Raw genomic sequence first — 24,259 nt, forward strand, 5'->3', positions numbered from 1 at the left:
TGCCTGGCTGCCCAGAAGAGATGCTTAACAAAAGGCTTTGTTTTCTTTGTATTTTCCTTCCTCTTTCATGGTCCATGCTGCAGTCAAGCAAGTCCTGAAGACCAGTTCCAGCTTTCACATCTTTTAAGTCTCTCTTAACACCTTCTCAATAACCTTGGAGGAACGTTTCTTGTCACGTAACACATGTTGCCAGGGGGTACAACTGTGATAATGAAATATTCCCTGTATGCATCCCAACAGGAAAGGATTGCAGTTCTGCTTTTTACTGCTACGATTTTTTTTTTCCCCTGACAAAGGCAGAACCTTGATTTCCAATTTCTTTCTGGGCATCAAATTAAGTAACTGGGTACTCTGCTTGAGTAGATCTTTAATTACTATGACCAGGCAGCTGTGTTTCTGATATTCTTTTAGGAAGACTTCTCCAGACTTCAAGTGAAGACAGGGAAGGCCCACACAAAACAATTACAATGGGGAATTTGTTTACAGACTATCTCTAGAAGAGACATAATGCTTCCCTTTCTCATCACTTGTCATAGCAGTGACAGCCTGTAAACCTCCTGCCTGTGCATTATTCTTTATTTGTCACTGCCTGTGCCAACTCTTGCCCTGGCAGGTGCCTGGCATGTGTCAAACGTATGATTCATGGGTTCATTTGCTCAACACTGCAAAGGAAAGAATGATGCATTTTCTTTTAAATTACAAATTAGACATTTACTCCCCATATCTAGTGACAGGGGCTTTGGCTTCTCTGTATCCAAAGTGCACCATTTATAGCTCACTGTAGAATTTAAATACTGGCTTCTCTCTCATGCCTAACTCTGAAAGTGAAATTTATGTAATATTTCAGCATATAAATGAAATCATCGTACCTCCCTGTTTTATTGTCACGGCAAGCTTGATTAAGATGTTTCCTTTGGTAATAAATGGGCAGAATGTGTTGTCCCCTGGACATTTAAAGGCCTTTTTATTGCAGGCTGCTTTCTATTTTACACACCACATTATAATTTCTTTCAGAGAATTTCTTTAGAATTATAGTTTTGCTCTGACATTGATTGATGCATGTTTACTTGGGTACTTGAGTTACTTGCTTACAAATGTATATGTGTAATATAAAGGTTTTGTGTGTGAGATGCTTCTTCTGGAGATAATATTAGCAACACAAAAATTGGGAACTGAGAAAATGCAGTTGTACTATAGGAAATAAAATATCATTTGGTTTTCTGTGAAGTAACTTTATGGAGTTCTGTGAAAAAGGGCAGTTTATTTTGATAATTTTGGGAAAAGACAAGGTTAAAAAAAATCAAAATATGTTAGTAATCACAAACATCTAGACCATTTGTTAATGAAAATTATGCCCATACAGAGAGTTGTAAAGTCTTGTCTAGTCTGTTTTAAGCAACACTTGAGCTGTGAGATACCCAGGTATTGTCTTTGTCAGAGCATCTGTGTCTTCATGACCCCTGGCTCAACACGGGCTCTTTATTAAGTAGCTAAGCTTTAAAGCCAGCTGCTGACCACATCTCCTGCAGAACTGTCATTTTGCTTTGAAGTCTCACCTACAATAGTACCAGTATATTGAGTAATGCAGGAGTGGCTTTAATGAGTGGTTCAATGTGAAAGATATGGTTTTGCTACTTACATAAATAGTAGAAAATACTACAGTTTTCTTTAAAACTGTCACTGTTCTACTGCTTCTGGCTGTTACTCTGAGTTTGTTTATGCTTTTAGAGATTGGTAAGATTTTAAACAGGTAGTACCACAAGACATTGCAGAGGGAAACAGAATACGAGAGCACGTTCTTATTGATTTAGGTTTAACAAATCATTCCTTATGGATCCAAAAGGGATTTTTTTTCCCCCACTTTAAGATATTTTCATTCTCACAACCATATTGGAGTTGGTTGTTAAACTTAAATACTTCATGATGTTTTTATAGTTATCGAGAATTTTTCCCAAATAAATTCCCAAGCTGTTGTCTTGGCCAAATCTCAAAACTAAAGACACGGTAGGTATCGTTACTGGAATCTGTTTGACTATGTCATGACTTATTCTTAGGATATTACTAACATATACCTGTTTTAACAAATATAGATACCTTATGTATCTCTAGTAATCCATATACTTTGTTTTGTATGTAGACCTGATCTTTTTATGTCACTTGTCTAGCTAAGCTCTATAAAAATTAAGACATTACTTTTGTTTTCTTCCTGATTACGTCCAGATATGTCTAAATGAGGATGTATTTAGAATTCTGTGTGAACAAGACATGCAAATTCTGTTTGTATACTTCTGCTTTTTTGAAAGTTGTTCTTTGAGCGACAAGGAGAAAATAATAAAATTATTCAATCATGGGACTAATTGAGTAGATGAAAACAATTTTGGGAAATGCAGTTCTGGCATCAAAAGATGTGCTGGGTGTTTTAATGCAGTTCTTCACAAATTGGATGACATGCTGTCTGAAGTGTGTGAAGAGCTATCTGAGAGAGAGGAAGGAAGGTGGTATAGAGAACTCTTGTTTGTTCCACAGAATTTCAGGTATTATTCTGGTCAAAAAAAAAAAAAATATTTAAAATTTGAGAGACCTCTTTTCCCAAGTTTGCAAGGAACACAAAGCAATGAAAGAATTGTACGAACTACCATTGATTTCATGGAGTTCAAACTCCAATACAACTGATGGCAATCAAAGTATATTATTCAGCTCTTTAGCAACTGGTATAAGAACAAAAGAGAATGTATCGTATTACGATGGTTTACATCATCTCTCCCTGAAGTGTTTTCCTGAAGAGATAGGCACTCAGCTTTTAGAATTTGCTCGTTGTAAGATGTGAAAGGAATGAAATTAAGTCCTTTGTGTGAGGCTGAATTTCCCTGAATTTATTTGGCCCAAGATAAGTGATAACAATCAGAATGCATGAAAAAGAGTACGCTTGTATTAGTTCATTTATACATCAGTGGTGTCCATATTCAAACTGTCTATTGCAAGGGCCTTATCTTAGCCATTGTGACACCCAACTAGTGAAGGTCCAGTTCAGGTGTGCCTTGAATTTCTACACAGGCAACAGAGAGCCTACCAACACAACGAAGAACTTGGGCTGTCAAGTAAGGCTCCTGCTTCTCTCCCTTAGAGAGTTTAGGTGCTTCATGGTAGTTGCCTAAATACTAAAGCAATCATATCTGATACGTAGCCAAATTCAGAGCTATATAGTAGGATCCTATGATCAGCCAGAGTCTCATCAATGAACCCATCTCTGAGGGTAGGCAGGTGAAGATGGAGGCATTTGCACAACTGTAAGGGACTAGAAACTTGTCTCAACATTGGTGGCAGGCAGGCCAGGTGTTATGTACTTGATCGCATAGTTGGAGAGCTGTGCTCAGACTGAGTAACCTGAATATTCTTCTTAGTTGTCTGTACACCATGCAGCAATGTGGTCTTGCTCTTGGTGCAGGGTTTGTACGCACTATTCAGTGCAAACCAGCCTAAGACTTGTGGGTGGAAAAGATCAGAGGGGAAATGCTTAGATGACCTTAAAGAGGTACAGGAAATTTCTGGTGGCTGAGGATTGACAGTAGTTATGGTACCTAACAGATTAGCTTTGATTTACTTTGGAAATATGTAATATCCTGTCACTTTGAAACTATTTCATTTTTCATGGCTATAAGATGATACAATTTACAACGTAGAAAAAAACCACAGATTGACAGCCCTAACAGATTTTCTTATATTACCTGCAAAGGCTTTGTTTTTAAGGTCTATTTCCATTCTTCTGTTTTCCAACTCTGTGGGAATAGCCTCAATGGAGCTCATAAACACAGGAAAACAGTTCAATAAATGTATGCTTCAGACAGTCTTGCACGTGGGCACAAAATGATCGAAGATTTGATTTAACCTCAGTTCAGTCACGATACTGAATTGTAGCTGGTGCCTAAAATGAGTCAGAGTGGCACACAGCTATTGTCCTGTGAATATACAAAGATCATCATTCAAAGACATAGGACTTCTCTTGTCATTGCAATTGTGGCGGGATTGTGTTGGTTTTGATTGAATAAGTAGGTAGCAAAATGGGATGAAAAAAGGGGTACCTCTTTTCTTCCTATTTCATACAATCATAGAATTATTTAGGCTGGAAAAGACCTTTAAGATCACTGCGCCCAACCGTAGATGAATCGTGTTTCAGAATTTAAATCTGTGTATTCTACAATCAACCACAGAGTAGAAGACAAAAACATTTGACGTTTATCTGAATGTCTTTTTTCTTTTTTTTTTTTGGTCTCAGACTTGGCCTTTCTCGCTTGATCTAAAACTTCTGCTAGGTAGTACTATGAACACAAACCTCTCTCTTCACTCAGCAAGTCTGCAAAGCATTCAGTTTCTCCCTCCCCAAACCCCTCGTCGGTTCTGTAATCCTTGCAAGCTGATGTTCCCAGGTCGCAGGCTGCTCCCTCTTCTGTGTCAGCGTACATCAGGATTCCTCAGTGCAGAGAAGCATCCCATGCAGTACTCTCCCAGCTAGGAAAGAAAAGAGCAGAGACAAGAAGGAGCATGCGCAGGAAGCTCTATTTCAGTGGAGCTTGATTTTATTTTAATACAAGATTCCGCACTTTCTGGGGTATGACTTGCTTGCTTGTTGCCTTTAATCTATGTATCAGCCTTATACACTCGAGAGTACTGCTAAATGATAGTCCTTTTGGGTAGTCCGTAGCAAGCTCCTTGCAGTCTCTAATGATGCAAGGTCTGGATCAAGGCCTGTACTGACCACACAAGTCCAAAGAATTAGTAGCTGGTATAAGAAGGAATCATAACCTGGCAAACCCATTTCAGTGAGACTTAGCTTGCAACCCCTAGCATCTCTAAATTTGGCTTCTCACCAATTTTAATTATTGGAGGCTAAGCTTTGGTCTCCTTCTTTCCCTGCCAAATGAAATTATCAGATTTTACCAAAGTAATGAGTCTGACAAGATGAGTTGTTATATCAAGGCAAAAGATCAGTATTTCTGTTGTAGATGTATTTAGGAAGAGGCAAAACTGTAGGGTCTTTTTTGTTGTTGGGGGTGGGAGTATGATTCTTAGTGTTTGTTTCTAGTCAGAAAAAAATGTTCCTGAAGGTGCTGTTTTGTGATACAGAGACAGGTTATGCAGATAAGAGAATCTATCAACTGCTCTACATTTGCAGCTTAATTTTATTAGGAAGTCAGCTGTCCGTTTGCTTCATGCTAGTATCCAGCTATTAAGATCTTCTTTCACGTCTGTTTCCCTTCCCGTTACAAAAACAATCTAGTTCACTGCTAGAACACACTAGTTCAATGCTTACTTTTTAAAAATTACTTTCCATGCATAGTTCTTCATAATTAGTTATTATGGGAAACCCACTTGGAAAGGACACTGTTTATAAAAAGGCATGCCGGAATGTTTATCTGGCCTTGGACTGCAGGAACCAGAGGATGGATGAATATCCTGCAGTTGTTTTTGCCATGATTATATCGTGGATGGCAGGTTGCCAGTAGCAACTGCAGTAAAGGGTCCAGAGTGTTAGTGTCTTCCCCTGTATGATAAAACAGAGAATATTTGCACTTTTGGAACCATCTCAGAGAGGATTTATGGCAGGTTTTGGAGGACTTGAAGTGATGAGATGGAAGTAGATAAGCTGCTTGCAGGTTGCATGCCAACCTGTCCTTCTGTTGGCTCCTCCAGGACTGGCACCACTGACTCTTTTTTTGCCCTTCTTTCTAGAACATTTAAAAGAGAAGCTGGAGGAATACATGGTCCGTTTTGCCAAAGTGAGGATTGTACGTACCAAGAAACGAGAAGGTCTCATTCGGACCAGACTGCTAGGAGCCTCGCTGGCTAGAGGAGAAGTCTTGACGTTTCTGGATTCCCATTGCGAAGTCAACGTGAATTGGCTGCCTCCCTTGCTTAGTAAGTGTATGAGCGTTCACCAGCCGTTAAAATTAGAGCATGCAGCATAGCCTAAGCAATCAAAGCCATGTCCGGCAATAAGCAGGACATACACTGTATAGAAAAGCTTGGAGCTGTGCTACAGTGTCTGCAGAGTCAGTACGACAGAGAAATACAAACAGCTCCATTTTATGGTTCTTGTGACTAAAGAACTGGTAAAATTTTGAAGTATCACTTTGGCCTATTAGAGTTATGACTTATTTTATTATTACTACCACTAAATACACTGCTAAATCTAGTGTTATGCTATGCCCTTGCTATCCATCTGAAAACTTTTGTTATGCGGGTATTGTACTCCTTCCTAGTCCTTGCATTCCATTAAAACAGCTTTTGCTGTAAATGTATCCAGGACCTCAGAGTTAAATCCAATAACAACTGCATTCACAATAGGAAGCTCAGAAAGAATGATTTGCTATTGACTGCTTTGCTGCATTCCAGCTGCAGCTGGCAAAGCTCCATTAGTCAAAGAAATGGAAAGAATCAATTGTTGTAGTCTAAGATTTCACTTCAGGAAACAACGTCCCCTTTTCTACCTGGCTACATGCAAACTGTATGTGCTTAGTGAAGTGACTGCTTTTTTGCTAGCAAAACCAAAGAAAATTTCTGAGTTTACTATTAAAGACATTTGTATTAATTAAGAGACTATGTCATAAGTACATGACAGGGTACGGTTTCACCAATTAATGGTTATAGTTTCTTGAATTTTGTGGCTAGGACCGGTTTGGCCACACAATAAACTGATAAAGCACTTGCAGCCAAGAAGAGATGCTGTTCTGCTAATCAGCTATCAGTTGAGACTAAAAAAAAAATACTGGTAGCTAGTTTTTGTTCAGATCAGTAACAAGATAATGTACAAAATTCCAGATTTACATCCTTTCTGGCTTTCACATCAGATTACACATACAGTCTATCCCCTTGTTAACCACTTTGCCCTTAATCGCAACATCAGCATTTTTAAAAATAACCTCTGTGTCTTCATGAAAAACCCAAACAGCATAAGGAGTAGAGAGAAATACAAGTTTCAACAAGCCTTCCTCTAGCAGCCCCTGACAAGTAGCTGTTAAACTCTCTGGTGTATTCTACAGCCACCTTTTCTCTGCTTTCTGATTTTGCCCTACCATGCATAATACATGGCCACTAATGAAAACATCTCAAGAAGATTCTCACTCTTGTCATCTGAAATCTTTTGCTAAGTTACTGCAGATGAGACCTAACTCTTCTATTTTGCTAACTTAGACATGGGAAAATTGCAAACTGCAAAACCAGTTCCTTTTCTTGCTTTCTTGTCTGAAATAAAGGTACATCTAGCTGGGTTTCACCCTATAAAAACTGAAAAATAAATTAGAATGGTCACACAGGATTCATAATTGCAGTTAGGTTGCAGTTGGGTATTGAACTGATGATCACAACCCTCAGCCTCAAGCCAGAAAACTGGAAAGATGCGAGAAGCTTCATCAGGGACCAAGTCCCAGTTGTCTTTAGTTCTCAAGTGGAATAAGATCTTTCTTGTTCCACATGTAGTAAAAATACCCTTAGCTAACCAGCCAGAGAATCTAGAAATTAATCTTGAGGAACACTGGAGCCCAGGATCAATGGGCTTTATTTTGAAAGAAAAAGTAGAGCATTACGTGAAGGAGGACAAATAGAGATGTCATTCAAGGAAACCAAAACAGAGGATATATTGGGTATTTATTGCTTTGAAGCTGCCCTATTTTAGCTCTGACTGTATATGCCATCTGTAGTGAAAAGTCCTCAACAAGAGCCCAGTTCAGTCTTGCTCTGGAGTGAAGACTGTGAGTCTTTGCTGAGATGGGCAGTAGTTTCCACTATTCCAAACATTTTTTTTTTCTTTTTTTTTTTCAAAATGAGACCTTGCAAGTTGGGGGGAGGAACCAAAAGCAATCACTTTAAAGATGGTTCTCAAAGTTATTTAGGCATCTAACATATTTTCAGAATTGTCTATTACTTTTTAGACCAAAGGTAGACTGAGTTATTTCAGTACTTGTTAGGTATCCAAGTAACTTTGTGGAGCTGAGCCACAGTTGTTTTCAGTTACAGTCCTTTGTGTTGTTTTCTTAAAAACAGGTGCAAAATGGCTTTTCTTTATTTTCTTTAAGCTTTATTTAGTTTATTTCTTAGTTTAAATGAGTTTCTAAACTGAGATAAGCCACTCTCAGATTTCAGAGAGTTTTGCCTGATGTTCACTGAGCAGGCAGCTGTAGTCATGTAAAAATGTTGGCGAGCACAGCTGTTTGTTTTCACTCCTCAGTAGTATAAAGTTGGCAGAAGGAAAGATGTGACTTGGGCTCCAGCTGCTGTAGGGGAGAGTCCAGTGTAGTGTGAAGTCGCAGTTACTGCAGGTAAGAAACCGAGCGGCAAACCAGCTGGAAGATGCAGGTACATCCTTCCTTCTGCTGATGTTGCTGTGGGAGCAGCAAGAAGGGAGACGGACAATAGCTCAGTAGTGCCATAGGCTACCAGAACTAGGTTTGTCAAAACGGATTTTTTTTTTTCCCTGACCAAGACTTAGAACTGTATTACAAACGAATCATGCTTAGCAAGTTATCAAGACACCTGCTAGCTGTAGCTGTCCATCTCTACAACATTTATATGATGTAGTACTTGCCAGTGGGGACACTGAGAGCACAAGTACTTATGACAACTCAGATAATAAGAGATAATTTGCTGAGCCACTCAAATGTTGTCAGCATCTGTAATCACATATTTAAGTAGGAAAGTAAGAGTATTTGCAATGTGGCATTGTTACTTTAACCAGGCCAATTTGAAGCAAGCACTTGAAATTGAAGGGGCGCGTCTTTCTCATGAAGATAAAACCTACATTTTTGAGATAGTGACTTATGCAATATTGAAAACTTCTATTTATTGTCACATGTGCACACTCTGCTTGACAGTAAAAGTTCAGAATTCACATATGTATGTATATATTGCTTAAAATTTCTAGGGAGAGAGTGCTGAGCAATGTTCCCTCTTGATCCCATGCTTTCCCTCCAATCGGCAAGATTTTTACATGTACAATGGTGCTTATCTGTCTGTTCTTCCCTTTATCTACAGCATATGTCCACTGAAATAATGCATGAGAATTTTCAGAACAGTAGGAATTTGTGAGAGGATAGTGAGTAAAGGCAAAAGAAAAGAAACTGTAAAGCATTTCAGCTATGACTTTCAGACTCCTGCGTTAGGAGCAGGTGTGATAAAGAGCAGTGGCTGGCAAAGGCAGCAGCATGTTCACATCTGTAAAGCCATGATACTAGCACCCTTGTGAAATGTAAGATAGCACTACAGCCCTTTTTTTCTGTTTCCTAAATTCATACTGGGGCTACATTTAAGCCTAAGAGGCATGTATACAAAATTCGTTACTTTAGGCATACTGAAAGAAATGTTGAGGCTGCAAGTTTGATTCCTCTGCCTTTTGATGTGCACAACTGTCGTGGTTTAACCTGGCTGGCAACTAAGCACCCTCTCCCTCAGTGGGATGGGGGAGAGAATTGGAAAAAAAAAGTAAGACCCGTGGGTTGAGATAGAGACAGTTTAATAAGAGAGAAGAATAACAATAGTAATAATAATAATGGTAAGAGACTACACAGAATATATAAAACAAGTGATGCACAATGCAATTTCTCACCACCCGCTGACCGATGCCCAGCCCGTCGCAAGCCACTATCACTCCCCCCCGAGCCATGATCACTCCCCAAGCTGCAACCCCTCTCCCCGCGACCGACCGACTGACTCCCTCCGAGCATGACGTTCTATGGTATGGAATAGCTCTTTGGTCAGTTTGAGTTAGCTGTCCCAGCTGTGCTGTACTCCGAGCTTGTTATGCACCTGACTGAGCAGGAGAAGCTCAAAAAGTCCTTGAGTAGCCTAAGCACTGCTTGGCAACAACTAAACACATCAGTGTGTTATCAACATTCTTGTAGTACTAAATCCAAAACACAGCACTATGCTAGCTACTATGAAGAAAATTAACTCTATCCCAGCCGAAACCAGGACAACAACTACAAAAACCCTGGTTTCTTCAAAAGTCAAGATCTTCTGTGGTTCCTCATCACCTCTGAAACATTTGGGGGGCTGAGGAGTAAGTTCTTCAGATACACACAAGAACAGGCAGGTAAGCATCATCTTCTTTGCAAAAAATCTTGCAGAGCTGTAGGAAGGAACACTGGGATTGAGTTTGAGCATTGCTCAAATAATTTTCTCTCTGGATATCTCTGTATGTGACCTGGAGATTTCCAATCCTTCAGTCTATTTAAAGGCAGTGGCTTTTAAAGATGAAGAGAAGGATACGCATGTATTATGAGTCTACCTTTGACCTGCTCCAGCCAAATCGATCCCATTTAGTTTCTCTCCTCCAATACATTTAGAAGGGGGGGATCAAAAAAAGATTATTATAAGCCCTATAACTATTAGCAGGACCATAACAGGAAAGAGATTGTGTAAAAAATGACTTCACATAACGATTACAGATAACACTACGCAGTATACCAGTGAATGTAATTCTATTTGGCAATAGCAACACTAATGCAGCCATTATGTCTGAGATGAGTTTCCTAGAATTTTGTGAGAGCCTGTGCTTTACCTTTATTTCACTATTAAAGGATAAGTATGTAGCACAGTAATTTCTTCCTAGCAGTCAGCATTGTTCCCCCGTTTGGACAGTCTGTAAACAACAACTGAGAATAAATATGAAAACTACAGATGTTTTGCTAACATAAACTTTTTTCTTAATTTCACTCCTTCAGAAGCAAGGAAGCAGAATCTGTATTATTAATCATTACACCAGTATTACCTGCATTCCCATCTAAGTGTTCATTCTACACTCAGCCCTCTGATTTTTTTAGGGTATTATCAAGCACCAGTGAAATCTAACCCTTAAAAACAAAAAATGAGTTTTCCACATAGGCCCTACAATGTATTATATTTTGTAAAGAATCTAGGTTACCATTTGGAGAAAAATCTTTATTAAACTTGGAATTTTGAGATTTTGTTTTTTCAAGGGTTCATAGATAGTTTTTCTACTGTCCTTTCATGCAAAAACAGCTACAAATTTTCCCTCTACTACTTCATTTCAAATCATTATTCTTCTGCCTAATTCTTTGCAGCTGAAATATCTTTCATTACTTTTCTTTCCTTTCCAAGGAGCTCTCTAGGATTAAGCAATAGGATTCACCAAAGGACACTCGGGACCACCTTGCTCTTATACTAGAGACAGGAATTTGATTTAGCCTCACTGTTCTAATTTTAAAAAATAAAAATAATAATAATAAAAAAAAACCAACAAAAAAAGCCAAACTCCAAAACCTCTTTACTTTAGAAAACAGGTGAGTAAGAATAATACAGTGGAGCCTTCTTTATATCTCAAAGATTGGCACAAAAAAGGATAGAAGCCCTGTTTGTTCCTCGTGTTGGAGTTTGCCTTGAATTTGTAGCATTTCATCTCAAAGCTGATGCACACCGGAGCCACAGGGATAGCGGCTGAATGGTTGCAAGGGCTGAGATTCACATCTGGGAACATAAATATCTCTCACAGGAGCTTGCCATACACACTCCCCGCAGCTGAAGGAGTATTTTTACATTTTGCTTGCTGGCTTGTTCCGTAGCTGACAGATTAGGGACAGCTCAGAGTAGCAAAGTGACAGAGATATAGATGACTGGACTCCTGTGGGTCTCACAGGGATATGCCTCCCTTTAAAGAACTGTAAATGCTTCTAATCATTGCCCAACTGCATTAAGTCCACTTTAGATAAAGGTTTGATACAGATTTGAAAAATGAAATTATTTGGGGGCCATAGGGGACAAAGCAAGCAATCTTCAAACATCAGAAAACCTGGGGGATTCGCTTTGCAGTAATATGATAGATGGCTTGACTAGACATGCCGTTTCCTATTTTCTACTTTCATTTTTCAGACCAGATTGCACTAAACCACAAAACCATCGTGTGTCCTATGATCGATGTCATTGACCACAATCACTTTGGCTACGAGGCACAGGCGGGGGATGCCATGCGAGGAGCTTTTGACTGGGAAATGTACTACAAAAGAATACCGATTCCTCCAGAGCTCCAGAGAGCTGATCCCAGCGACCCCTTTGAGTAAGTAGCGATAAAGGGGAAAGTGGGAACATGAATCAGAACAAGCAAAGAAGGTAACTGTAGCAGAAGAATCCAAGCTCAGAAATTTCCATTAGGCCGCTTTGTACTAATGAAAGGTAGCAGAAGCAAACAGCTTCTATATAGGTTTATAAAACCGCCAAACTAGGAAAAAGATCAGGGCAACAAGTTGCAGAATTCACAAGCTGTGCCTGGAAACAAAAATCTTCCCAATCTTTCCTCACCCAGTGTCTGTGCTTAAAAGAAATAGGCACATACTTGTAGTTAAGAGAAAGTATTGGCATTAGACAAGGAGTGAATGTGACTGCAGTTATTCTGTTTATTCCACAGAGCGCTTCCTGAACAGACTTTAGTTTAATGTTTTCTTTGCTGGAGATTGATGCAATACATGCGTCAATAGCTGAGTCCACATTCTGCCAACAGATGCTTTGTTTATGACTGGTGATATTGCTACTGTATATGTATTGCTGTAACTTAAACACAGGGCTGTCAAACCTGAACAGTGCTAAGCTGCTTTGTAAATAATTTTTGATAAGCCAGCCTCCAATGCCAGTATTGTATAGATCAGCTCATTCACAGGAATGATCATCTACTCTTTGCAAAGGTACATCCTTTTTTCTTTTCTTGTAATTATTCTCATGTGAAGATCAGCTGGGATTAATCCACATTAGCAGAGAGAGGACAGACAGGCAGACATGGTTCAGTGTGGCAAAGTCTCCAGGTCTCAGGCAGCATGCCTCCCAGCAGGGCTGGCAGCAGGACTGGCTCTGATGCTGTCAGCAGCCCTGGCTGAAACTCCACGGTGCGGGTTTCAGCAGTTTAAAAATTCAGCATTTTCCCCTCCCCAAAACAAAACCTGGAAACAGCAGCAACAGAAAACCTGTGTCTCTGTCCCAGATTCTGCGCTATTTTGAAGTAATGGATCTGATTCATGCAGAAATTGACCCTTATATCCATGGAATGACCAGCTCTTTACAGGGAGAAGTAGGTAACTGCGGCATTCAGTGGGCTTATTTTCATTATTCTACTTGTTCCTTTTTACTTATCTCTATCTAGGCCCATCAGTCTTCATCTTGCATTGGTGCAAGTGCTGATGAAGTACTTCCCATCAGCTGCCAGTGTGACTACTCCACAACATAGATGCAGCCTGTGCAATCACATAATGCTCTGGAATTGCTGGAGCCTCCACTGCACTTCCACAAGCCTTCCTGGTCCTCTGAGCAGTTACAATTTCTTGCCACTTACTGAAAGTCACCTAGCACATCCTATAATTTGGCTCAGCATTCGAAGTCTGTGTGTAAGGAAAACTTACATATTGCCAGTGTAGCTACAGGGTTGCTTATCAGCCATTTCACACATTTGCCGTTTGTAGTATGTATCTCCCAAAGATAAGAGAGGCCTGGCGAGGAGGTACTCATAGGAAACTTTCTAGAACAGGCGAGGCTTTGTGCAGTATGGAACAGATGTGGCGGTTTTGCATGAAGTGTTGTTACAGTCAGCACGGCAGCAGTTGATACCCACCTCGCCCTGCCTGTAATCCATAAGACACACAGATAAATGGCTATGCAAGGAACAACATATAGGACAATGCAACCTATAAATCTCTTGTAATCTGAGTAGCTGCCTCCCCAGAAAGGTGGCGAGGCTTGCCAGTTCTTACACAAGTCGATGAGAGTCTTCCTTTGTTTTCCCCATGGCAGGATCCGCATCCGAGCGATGCAGGGGGAAAAGCAGCGTTGCGCTTGGAATCGCCATGTCCCGCCCCCGCACATGGCAGCAGAATTGAAGGCTGGCTGAGCTAGGACAACATCTTTGCTGAAAAGTACCCTCGCCTAGAATAGCAAGGATATAGAAGTGTTTTAAATAATCTGTATGAATTTTGCTTAGGGGAGGAATTATTTTTTAATTCAAAGTCAGTACTGCTTTTCTCCTAGGGCCTTCTCTGTTGACACCTCAAGCTTTTAATACCTTGCTTACAAGTACGGTAAATGTTACAAACTGTTTTAGATATCAGTAACTTAATTGAATAAGACAGCTTCTATAGAATTAAAGAGACAGAACAGTTTTCCTATAGGTGCCTATACGCTAAAACTAGAAATGGCTTCAGCCAGCACCATAATTACTAAGGTTACTATTTTGTTAGCAGTAGGGATTTCTTTTTTATTTAGGTTAAATATTTTACTATTGGTATCCTAACAGCTTTTTTTCTTGCCAGCAGCATCAGATCTGAATTGATCCTTAATGAACTGGAAAATTGCCAGTGTTTTTAGTAAAACACCAGCAAATAATGGGTACGTGATCCAAAAATTGTGCTGATGAGGTTTTTTTCCCCTCTCTTAAAATGCCAGCTCAGTATGTGTGTTAAGCAGAAAAGGTCACATCAGACTAAGAAATAATGTACATAAAACCAGATCAAACTACAGAAGACCTAAGAGCAGTCATTGTATTATCCGAATGATATGTTTGCTTTCCATCTGCACATGATCAAAACCCTGCTGCAGCAGACGAGTGTTTGCTGTTGACGCAACAAACCGAAGTGTTGTCGCTTTTGGTGTGACTTTTATTGTGACAATAGCACGGAGCTTACTGAGGTCCAGCGCCTGCTGAGCTAGCGTTTCTGGAATTAATTTTTCCTCATTTTTTTTATTTTTATTTTTTTTTAACTGTCCACTATGGTCAGTGTTTGACAGGCAGTCTCCTTTTGGATGACATCTGTCTGGACACGGTCTTTCAGTTCAGAATCCATCTTGTGAATAATCTAGACATTCTCATCAGTTTGCGATGTGATTGTGGGCATGGGCATGTTTTATTGTTCATACACCTGCAGTGCTGCTTAGGCAGCATCTCCACCCTTCCCTGGGACACAGCTTGGAGCTTCGTTCCAGATCTCAGCTTTTCCTGATGTACACCCACGCCCATTCTCAGGCCCTCTGCAGTTGTGCAAGACGAGCAGCTTTACACCAAGATTTGGCTTGATGTTTATGACTTCAGGGCTGTATAACACTCTCAGAAGCTTCCAGCCTGCCCAGTGTCAAATTCAGGTACAAAATATGTATTAGCACCAACCTGGGAGTCCCATGACAAATTTATAACTGCATTTGGATCAGTTAGCGGTGTCCCTGCTCCTGCGGGGGGGTTGGACTAGATGACCTCTAGGGGTCCCTTCCAACCCAAAACATTCTATGATTCTATGATTCTATGATCTACCAAACTTCTCATTTTGGTTCACGTGTAGTTTGTCACTGGCTGCACCGAGTTTCCCATAGGTTTCACTGAACCAACCTACAGCCATATAAAATGCATTTTCACTCAAAACTCCTGTGTGAGTTATTGGATACTGCTCTACGCTCATTGTAGTGTTTAGGAAGGTTTAACAACTATTCCATGAATGGATCTCATGTAGCCTTTAAGATTGGCTATTTTTCTGAAAGATCTGTGTTGCTGTTTTTCAGGATACATTGAATCCTTAGAGGCATGGAAATTGGACTTCACCCCTAATAATGTTGCCTTCCCATCCAGAGACTAAATCTCTGAAGTCCTTGTTGATTTCCCTTTTTCATGTGCCACAGAAACAACAGAAGCTTTATATTGCATTCAACTGATCTGTCACACTTGCAGCTCATCACAGTTGGCTGTAGTGATTTTTCTCTTGCGATTCGTATGCAGCTACCCCAATACATTCTGAAGGGAGCTTCATGCTGTTTTCCACTGATGCATTCAGGGTTGTGTAAATGATACAGAGCAAAGTGATCTTCTGGTGTATTGTGGGGAAATTGTCAGTCATGAAATCATCATCATGTCGTGATGATGCTCACTGTCTTGATCCCAGGGTCAATGATCATTCAGCAGAATTTGAGATGATTTGGGAAATTTTTGTCCAGTCTATAAGCAGGGAGGACCAGAGATGTTTACCTCCTTTGTGGCAAGGATCACCTTGGTGGCAAGGATCACCTTGGCTAACTGTCCCCCAGTGGTTTTTTTCTCTGTCACAGCAGAGGTTTGGGAGCATGCCCTGATGGTATATAAGGGTTTGGGACATAAGAGCATGCCCTTGTGTGGCTGTTTCTTTCTGTGGTGCAAGCACTCTGGTCTGTGGAGGAGTTCGCCTAACCCAAGAGGTTGCCACTTAAACTAATAGGATAACCTTGTTACTATAATGGACTGTGATATACAGCATGTCAGTTTATATGATTTAATAGCCTGTCTGGGATAAAAGCTCTGTGGAAGTTTAAAGCAGAGGTTTGATACGCTTAAGCCTGCTGGGGATGACTGCTCTTTATTTCCTGGCAGCACTTACATTACATCAACTCATGTTATCACATGCCGGATCTGAAAACGGGCATCAGCATCCATTCATGCCAGCAGCAATGTATTTTTAACCAGATAAGAAAACATCAACAATTCAGCTCAAAAAGCTATTTGGAAAAACCACAAACTAATTGAGAGGATTAATATAGCACAGATCTATTAGGGTTGGAAAGGGCTGCACAGCTCCTCGGAGCAGTTTTATGGTGGTGTAACTTTATGACGCAGGAGGGAGGGAAAGATGAAGGTGAGACCTAACAGCACCGCTACTGGATGGCAAGGTGGAAATCCTAATCAATGAGAGAAGTGTTGTGCTACTTACTGGATGCCAAGACCTCTAGAACCTATTTGGGAGAGCTAGTAGTTTTTTGGGATACGACCAGTCCTTGGTCTCCAAGGGTTCCTTTCTATGGCAGCCTGTTTGCCTTCTGACATAGAGCTGTCATCTCCAGACCTCCCTGAAAGGGAATGAAGCTGGAGAATCATGTAATTCTAGCAAAGGACCAGAATAATAGTTTGGCAAATACTGGGCTAGCTGAGGAAGTAGAAGCAATTTTGTAACCTCTGGCGAGACATTTTAGTTCTTGTACTCAGTTTCCCATTTATAAAATAAGAATAGGATCACCCCGCCATCGCAAGGCTGCTTTAGGTATGAGGCTGGAAAAGGTTATAGGTTTGAGGTCTCACAGCAAAAAGGGCATTTATGGTTTATGGATGTACTTTTTGGTAAGATTTTGGATGTACTCAAGAAATGAAATTAGGCGGTCGGTACACTTTTCTCTTCCCTTGCATCACAGACTTTCAACCTTGGATGTAACATATGACCTTAATGTAGCCAGTTGTGTGTGTTTGATTGGAAGATTACCCAGTGCTTTCTGTTGATTTGCATGTGTAAAATCATATTATCATTATTGCAAGTGGTTGTCAGCATGCTTTTTTATTTGAATGTGACATACTCTCAGAAATACTCTTTTTGTGCAGCTCCTTACTTTCACTATTTATATATACTTTTAACAACATGTTGGTGCAAAGAAAGCCTTTGCTAAGACTGCATTTCAAGCCTGACAAGTACTTTTACAATTTTATGATCATTTTCTGAAGTTTAGAAAGTGCTTTGGACAATGATTTCTGTTCTATAGCTCCCAGTGCTTTATAGCCTGTGTCTTTTATGGCTGATTTCTGCCTATAAACATATTCATAAAACCTCTCACAACCAGAAACAATTGTCTATTTTTTTAAAGCCTGACTATAATATACTGTTTTGAACTGTGCTACAGGAATGTTTGATACAAAGGCATTTTTCTACAGAGAAGCAGTCTCCAGCCAGTGAGAGTTTCTGTAATTTAAGGTCTTGATTTATTGTTTTGACAAGCTATGGTCTGTAGAAGACTGTTAGTGGAGATAACAATAGTGGAGATAACAATAGCTTTTACAAACTGCCATCCACCTGTGGCACTGTGAAAATCTCAGAACTTTTTCAATGAAAAATGCTGACACTAACACAAAGTTTATGAGTGAAGATATGAATATTCAATCATTTTCTCCTGCCTTTGGCCAGATTTCAGTGTAGGGGTTCTGCACAACCAGTACATTTTCTCTGAAGACCAGGTCAGAAGAGAGAACTCTACAGAGAGTGTAACACGTAAGAATAAAAAAAATAAAATAAAAAACACCAAAAAAAAAAAACCAAAACCATCAAAGATAAAAAGCTGATGCTGGTATAATTTTTATAACCCCACAGGAATCACTCAAGCAATTAGTTGAGTCCAACATACTAGCTGAATGGGGTAGACTCAGGCTTGATACACAGTTTTTCACTTGGATGTTGCTAGCAGTTCACGCCTCCTGAGACAAAAGGGAACAAATTTTGTTCATAATGCCTTGATGCTGCATTGCCGAAGTAGCTAGGCTTTTTCTGCTTCTGTGGAAACTCATATTTACAATTTTCTTTCACATTTGGAGCCTCATGGTTAGCATAAAAATGTAAACATCTTGAATGTAATGTTCCTAGAGCCGTTAACCTGCTACTTCACGCAGGTATTAGCTTTAGAGCTTGACAGTCTATATGCCCATATGCATATTCATAGAGTGGGTCACCAAGACTACCAGTAATTAGAAAACGAAGTAGTTTTGGACATGAATTTAATATTTACATAAAAAAGACTGGGATGGTGGCCGAGAAGACAACAGAGATATGTTGCCCGATGATTACAGGTGAGCTATTTAACACTGTCAACATGCTATTGATGCAGATGACTCAGCTTTCAAAATTTTAGTATCATGTCTGAACGGTTTTCCATGAATAAAAAGAAATCACACTTTTAAAATAATTATTTCTATTTTTAATTTTATATTTTCAAGCCATTTTCTCTAGAACTTTCACGCAGAATTTAGTGACACCTACTGGTACCAAAAAACAGAAAACCAACATCCTTTCGTACGTTTTGTAGCATTTACCAGCATTAAGTTGGGATTGATATCTGCATCTGCTTCCATTTCTGTTTGTTGGTTGTTGTGGTTTTTTTAAAGAATGATCTATTGCTATCTAAAGCCCATATCTGTGCTACAGTTGCTTTCAACAGAAGAAAGAACAAAGACTAAAACCAATGACTGTTTTTGTCAGATCCTTCAGTGTGCCAAACAGTTTCTAAATCTGTACATTGATGCATGTTCCATACGTGCTTGTTGGCTCAAGTTTACTAATACTCTTCAGCGTCTGTCCAGTATGAGCTGTTGGGGTTGGGGGGTATGTGTTTGTGTCATTTCTCCCTTACTCTGCATAAGCATCATCACGGGCTGATATATACCTGCTGATTTTTTGTCCACATGGAATAATTCTGGCTGTCCAGCTATCTTGGTGTAGGACCCCTTAGTCCTGAGGTGAAGAGATTTTTCTGGCTTCTACTCTGAAGAAATTAAGCTGCCAATGCAGTGTCTGCTGCAACTATGAAAAGAAGGGTCTGGGAAGAAAGAAATTTATGTATAGCCAGTATTTCAGTACCATTCTTACAATACCTGATCAGAAACTTTCTTGCCACAGCTTTAACCCCTTTGTATTTTGTCATGTACACTGTACACTGGGAGAAGACCTCTTGAGGACTTATGTCAGATCAGTTCATTGTTCAAGTAAAATATCTCTTTTTTTTTTAGTCTCTCTTAATAAGTCATGTTTTCTAGTTCTCTGATTATTAGCTTTGCTCTCCTCTGGGCTTTTTCCGTACTGAGAGCAGATACTGCACCAGCCAAAGCCTTATCATTGCCTGGTAGAATAGGCAGATGGCTTTGCCTGCCTCAGAGGCTGTGTTCCTGTTTATATTTCCTTGACGTTGTTGATTCATGCTAGGCTTGTTCTGTGGTGTAACCTCCACACCATTCTCTGCAGAACTGGTACCTAGCCAAGTGTTCATCATCCTCCTCTTGTAATTCAGATTTTACATGTTTGAAGGCAAGGCATTTGTCTTCATATCTATTTGAAGTGCCATGTCCAGAAGGGCAATCTGTCTTCATTACCCCTAGATCAGTGTGATACTTTGTAACCAAACATTTTGAATTTTATCTTTTTTAGAATCATAGAATCATAGAATCATAGAATGTTTAGGGTTGGAAGGGACCACTAGTGGTCATCTAGTCCAACCCCCCTGCAGTGAGCAGGGACACTGCTAACTAGATCAGATTGCTCAGAGCCCCATCCAACCTGGCCTTGAATTTCATTACCCCTAGATCAGTGTGATACTTTGTAACCAAACATTTTGAATTTTATCTTTTTTGCCTGTGTTTACTTCACTTCTTCAGTTTGCTAAGATTTTTTAATTCTGATGAACACTCCAATTTTTAACGCCTGTTGCAATGTTACTTGAGATCTACTTGAGGTTCACGTAAATGGCAATGATTGTAAGAATGTCTGTTTTGTCTATGCCAGAAATCAAGATATGTGAAGTCTCTGGCTTTCCAACAATACATCCAGTGATTCTTCCAGAGTCTCAGCTAAAAATTCAGCATGTGCCACTTCTGTGGCCCTGGAAAATTTGCCAGAGTTGGAAGCCTTGCTTCCTGCTTTTATAAAATGGTGCGCCTGACTTCCTCCACATGTTCTAGACGGCATCATGTTTACAGCACAATGGCAGCTGGCTCCTCAGGTCCCTTCCAGACCTGAAACCAAGATCTACGACTTCATGGGCACATGTTCCAAACTGATACAGTTATACACAAAGCCCTGTTTAAAGCTCCATAGTGTAGAGTTGCTGAATTGCACCATGCAGGTTTTTAATGCAACACTGAACTGTATCGGATGCAGGACAATGTTTGCAGATAACTCTCTTGAGACAATTTCCATTTTGATGTTGGGTTATAGGTGAGTGCTTTTTAGTAATGGCTATCAGCAGTTTTTGCATCTCTCTGACAGTCAATATGTCCCTTCCATATTTCTGTAGTTGTTAACCTTGGCAGTTGCCTGTGAATCAGATCTTTGATCTGAGACTTCTGTGAGAAAAAGAGAGTTAATACAAATTTTGTGTAAAATATTTGGAGAGTTCAGTGTAGGTATTGACATGATGAGGATGTTAGAAATAAGGCACACAAGATCACATTCTGAATCATCCCCAGACGCATTAACATCTGTTTTCTTTAATGTAAGTAACCAAAATATCGTTATTCTAACTGGAAGACAAGTTTTGTCAGGAGGCAAAGGCAAATGCCTCCAGCAACCTGTGAGGTGAAAATTACGATAAACACTCCAAATTTTGCTGTGCTAGCTTATTTAGAAAATGCTATGCATATCTTTTGAGAGACCAGGAACCAGTGAGGCTCAAAACAGTTGACATCTGTTGTTCCATAAACTGCCAAGCCAGTGTCCTTTATTAGGGAACAAGATTCGTATATCAGCTCTGCGCATTCCAAAAAATACCTATTTCCTTTGTGGCAAAAGAGCATATAACTATCTCTTCGATTATTTGGAAAAATCAACCCTTATGATGTTTTCTGTTGTTAAGTTGGTGTTCAGTTAAGTTGGTTTCAGTGCTGGAGAGGTGCTGTAGGCATTAAATTACACAAGCCCATTTGCCCCCTACAGAGAATGAGGTGCCTGCAAGGAGAGAGGAGACCCTGCTCCCTCCACTCTCCTGCTTCTCCAGCAGAAAGTTTAGCTGATTCTGCAGAACTGCCCTGGCTTTTCTGTGCTAGGGCAAATAACCCCTCTGTTTTCCCATGAGTACAGATGACCCGTGGACAGGCAGTGAATTAGGGGTGGAAGAGATGGTGATAAGCCAGGAGCACAGTTGGAGAACAGTAACAACGTTTTTCCCTTTCAAAGCATTGCAAACATGCAAAGGACCTCTTGGAGTACCCAAGGAAAAGGTAAACAGCAGGGGAGAAAGTGGTTTGGAGCGATATTTTCAGACCACTGTCTGGGGACTTCAGGGTAGTGGTTTTGAAGAGACTCCCAGAAGGCACGGAAGGAGAGCAAACTTCTGAAGTTCTCAGCCCACGGGAAATGTTCCAAGTCCCCAGCTTGCTGCTTTGCAGTAGGTTTTAATACCTAGCCTGTTTTGTAGTGCTTCTGTTTGACAGAATGACAGTTTAAACAGCAAAACTATTCAAACCACAATCTTTCTTTGCTCCTGACTTGTTCAAAGGGCATTCAGGGAAGAAGAATAGTCCTTCACTAGTTGTAGTCACGTTTTATATATAATTAGTTGATATAGCTAAATCATATGGGCACTGTTATTTCAGGGGTGTTCTCATTTGACCTTAAATCAAGCAGCATAACAAAAACAAATAAATTATTATAAATGTCCAAGAATATTGCCTTAATTTTTACCCTTTATCTTATATTACTGTAATTGTTTGCATTTCTATTTCTGCTAAATAGGGATATTATTATTCCATAGCAGAGTGATGTTAAGAGACATGATTGCGTTTCTCGTAAATCACAAGATATTATTGCTATTGCAACCAACTTCCAGTGTTAGTTCCTATGATGATCATTTAATGGATTCATAAATTTTTAATACCAAAACAGAGTATTGTGACTGTTTCAGTGCAAGTGGTAATACTTTAAGAACATTCATATATCTACTGGAAGGTAATAACATGCTCATAACATCTGTAGGCATGAAGGGACTCAAAACTTGTCAAAATATGGGTACTGGAATGACTGAGACTATACTTTTTTTTATACTGCTTTTTTTTTTGTTGTTTAATATGGTATAACAGAATACTGATGAAGCTTTTTTAAAATACTTGACCACACATGATTAGGTATTAGAAAATAGGTCTTTTGATCACCTATTTAACTTTTTGCCTTTTACTTTCGTTAATAGTTTGTTGAATATGAAATATTCCTCAGCTCCGTGGGCCCAGCTGACCTGAGGCTGTAAGAACGTCTGTGGCAAGGAAGGCTGATAGATGGGCCCTAACTGCAGACAGATTTCATCTGTCTCGTATAATGCTTATTAAGAAATCTAACCTTGGTTAAATTGTATTTTACAAGCCTTCAGTTGTATCAAGGACTGCCAAATAGCTGTTTTCTGCAGTAATTACTGGACTTACATCTCCACCTACTGGCTGATGGGGCAAAGTCCCATTAAAATGTCAGTTTAAATGAAATCCAAGTAGTGTTTTGCCTGTAAAAGCTTTTATTATGATATTAAAATAATTTACAGACACTATTTTCAGGGGAAGTTTGTTCAAAGTTGCTTGGCCACGTGTATAATGAAGCCACTGACTTCAAACTCCTTGATCTATGCATATTAGCCTAGGTCTTGATAAAGAAAATATGACAAGATTTTTAAATCAGAAAAAAAGAAATATTTAAACCCACCTACAGATCCTTTCAGTGGGACTGTATGAGTACACGGTAGACCTGTAGAAAGGTATTCCAATGTAACTCAATAAAGCTTAATAGCATATCAAGAATGAGGTCACTAGAGAAATGACTTTTTTAAAAAAGAAACAGAAAAATCTGTTGTAACAAAGAAGTCAGACAGCTGGCCTATAGGGTGATTATCAGTGTTGGCATCCAGCAGAAGAAAAGGGAAACAAGAAAAAAAAAACAAAACCCCCAAAAAATCCCAATAGTAGTTTAGAGGTTAGCAAAGAGAAGAGGCTAAAATTTAGTAACAAAAAGTTCAAAGTGAACTGACGATGGGAATTTCTTTCAGAATAGATTTCATCCATCGGTAGCAGTAGAGAGAGAGAAATGCTGTTTGTAAAAGCTAACGATCATAGGCAACGACGACTCTCCAGTGTGATAACAGCTGTGAAAAGGGCAAATGCAATCCTGGAACTTATTTTGCTGAAGCCCTTGGCCCTTTGTGGTTACAGAATATTTCAGAACCTCAGCTGCCTCCTACTCCTTTCCTCACAAGTCAGGTTATCATCTCCTCTCAGCTTCAGATGGAATCTGTCATGCTTCTGTTGTTTTTTAGATGCTACAACCTCTTCCTCATTTCCCCAGGGAGAAGGGGAGAACATAGAATAAATAGATACAAAATTACAGCATAGGGTGTTCTTTTATACCTTCATTTTCTCCAAAGATTTTGCTCTCTCATTCTTTACAATGGGGCATTCACCTGCAAGAGCTGATGTTACGTCCTCTCTACCTGCACCTTAAAATCTTTTGACTGGCATTTCTACTTAATTTCTGCTTAATTAGCAAATTTCTGGCTTTGGAAAGCTTCCTACTAAAGATATATTGGTAACATCTTACCTTTTGTGAGGAATATTAAGTACACAATCTCCCTAGTAGTCATATAAAGAATACAGTACAGCGTATAGTGAAACTAGAAATCTGATGCTTGGGCTGAGTAATAGTAACTCTCCCACACGCACGCTCTTAGCTTTAGAGAGACTCGGTTTAGATCAGATGCCCCACCAGAT

The 24,259-nt window shown here is 39.7% G+C and overlaps 1 protein-coding gene across 1 annotated transcript in view; it reads left to right on the forward strand.

Moving 5' to 3' along the window:
- Positions 1–24,259, forward strand: part of GALNTL6 (polypeptide N-acetylgalactosaminyltransferase like 6) — a gene marked incomplete at its 5' end in the record, with an annotated part of 319,890 nt that overhangs the window by 228,627 nt on the left and 67,004 nt on the right. The window contains 2 exons of the mRNA XM_009644200.2: positions 5,728–5,913; positions 11,878–12,061. Of these exons, the coding sequence (XP_009642495.1) occupies positions 5,728–5,913; positions 11,878–12,061 (370 nt within the window). The remainder of the gene's footprint in view (positions 1–5,727; positions 5,914–11,877; positions 12,062–24,259) is intronic.

Source organism: Egretta garzetta, unplaced genomic scaffold (assembly GCF_000687185.1).
Source record: "Egretta garzetta isolate BGI_Z169 unplaced genomic scaffold, ASM68718v1 scaffold708, whole genome shotgun sequence".
NCBI lineage: Eukaryota > Metazoa > Chordata > Aves > Pelecaniformes > Ardeidae > Egretta > Egretta garzetta.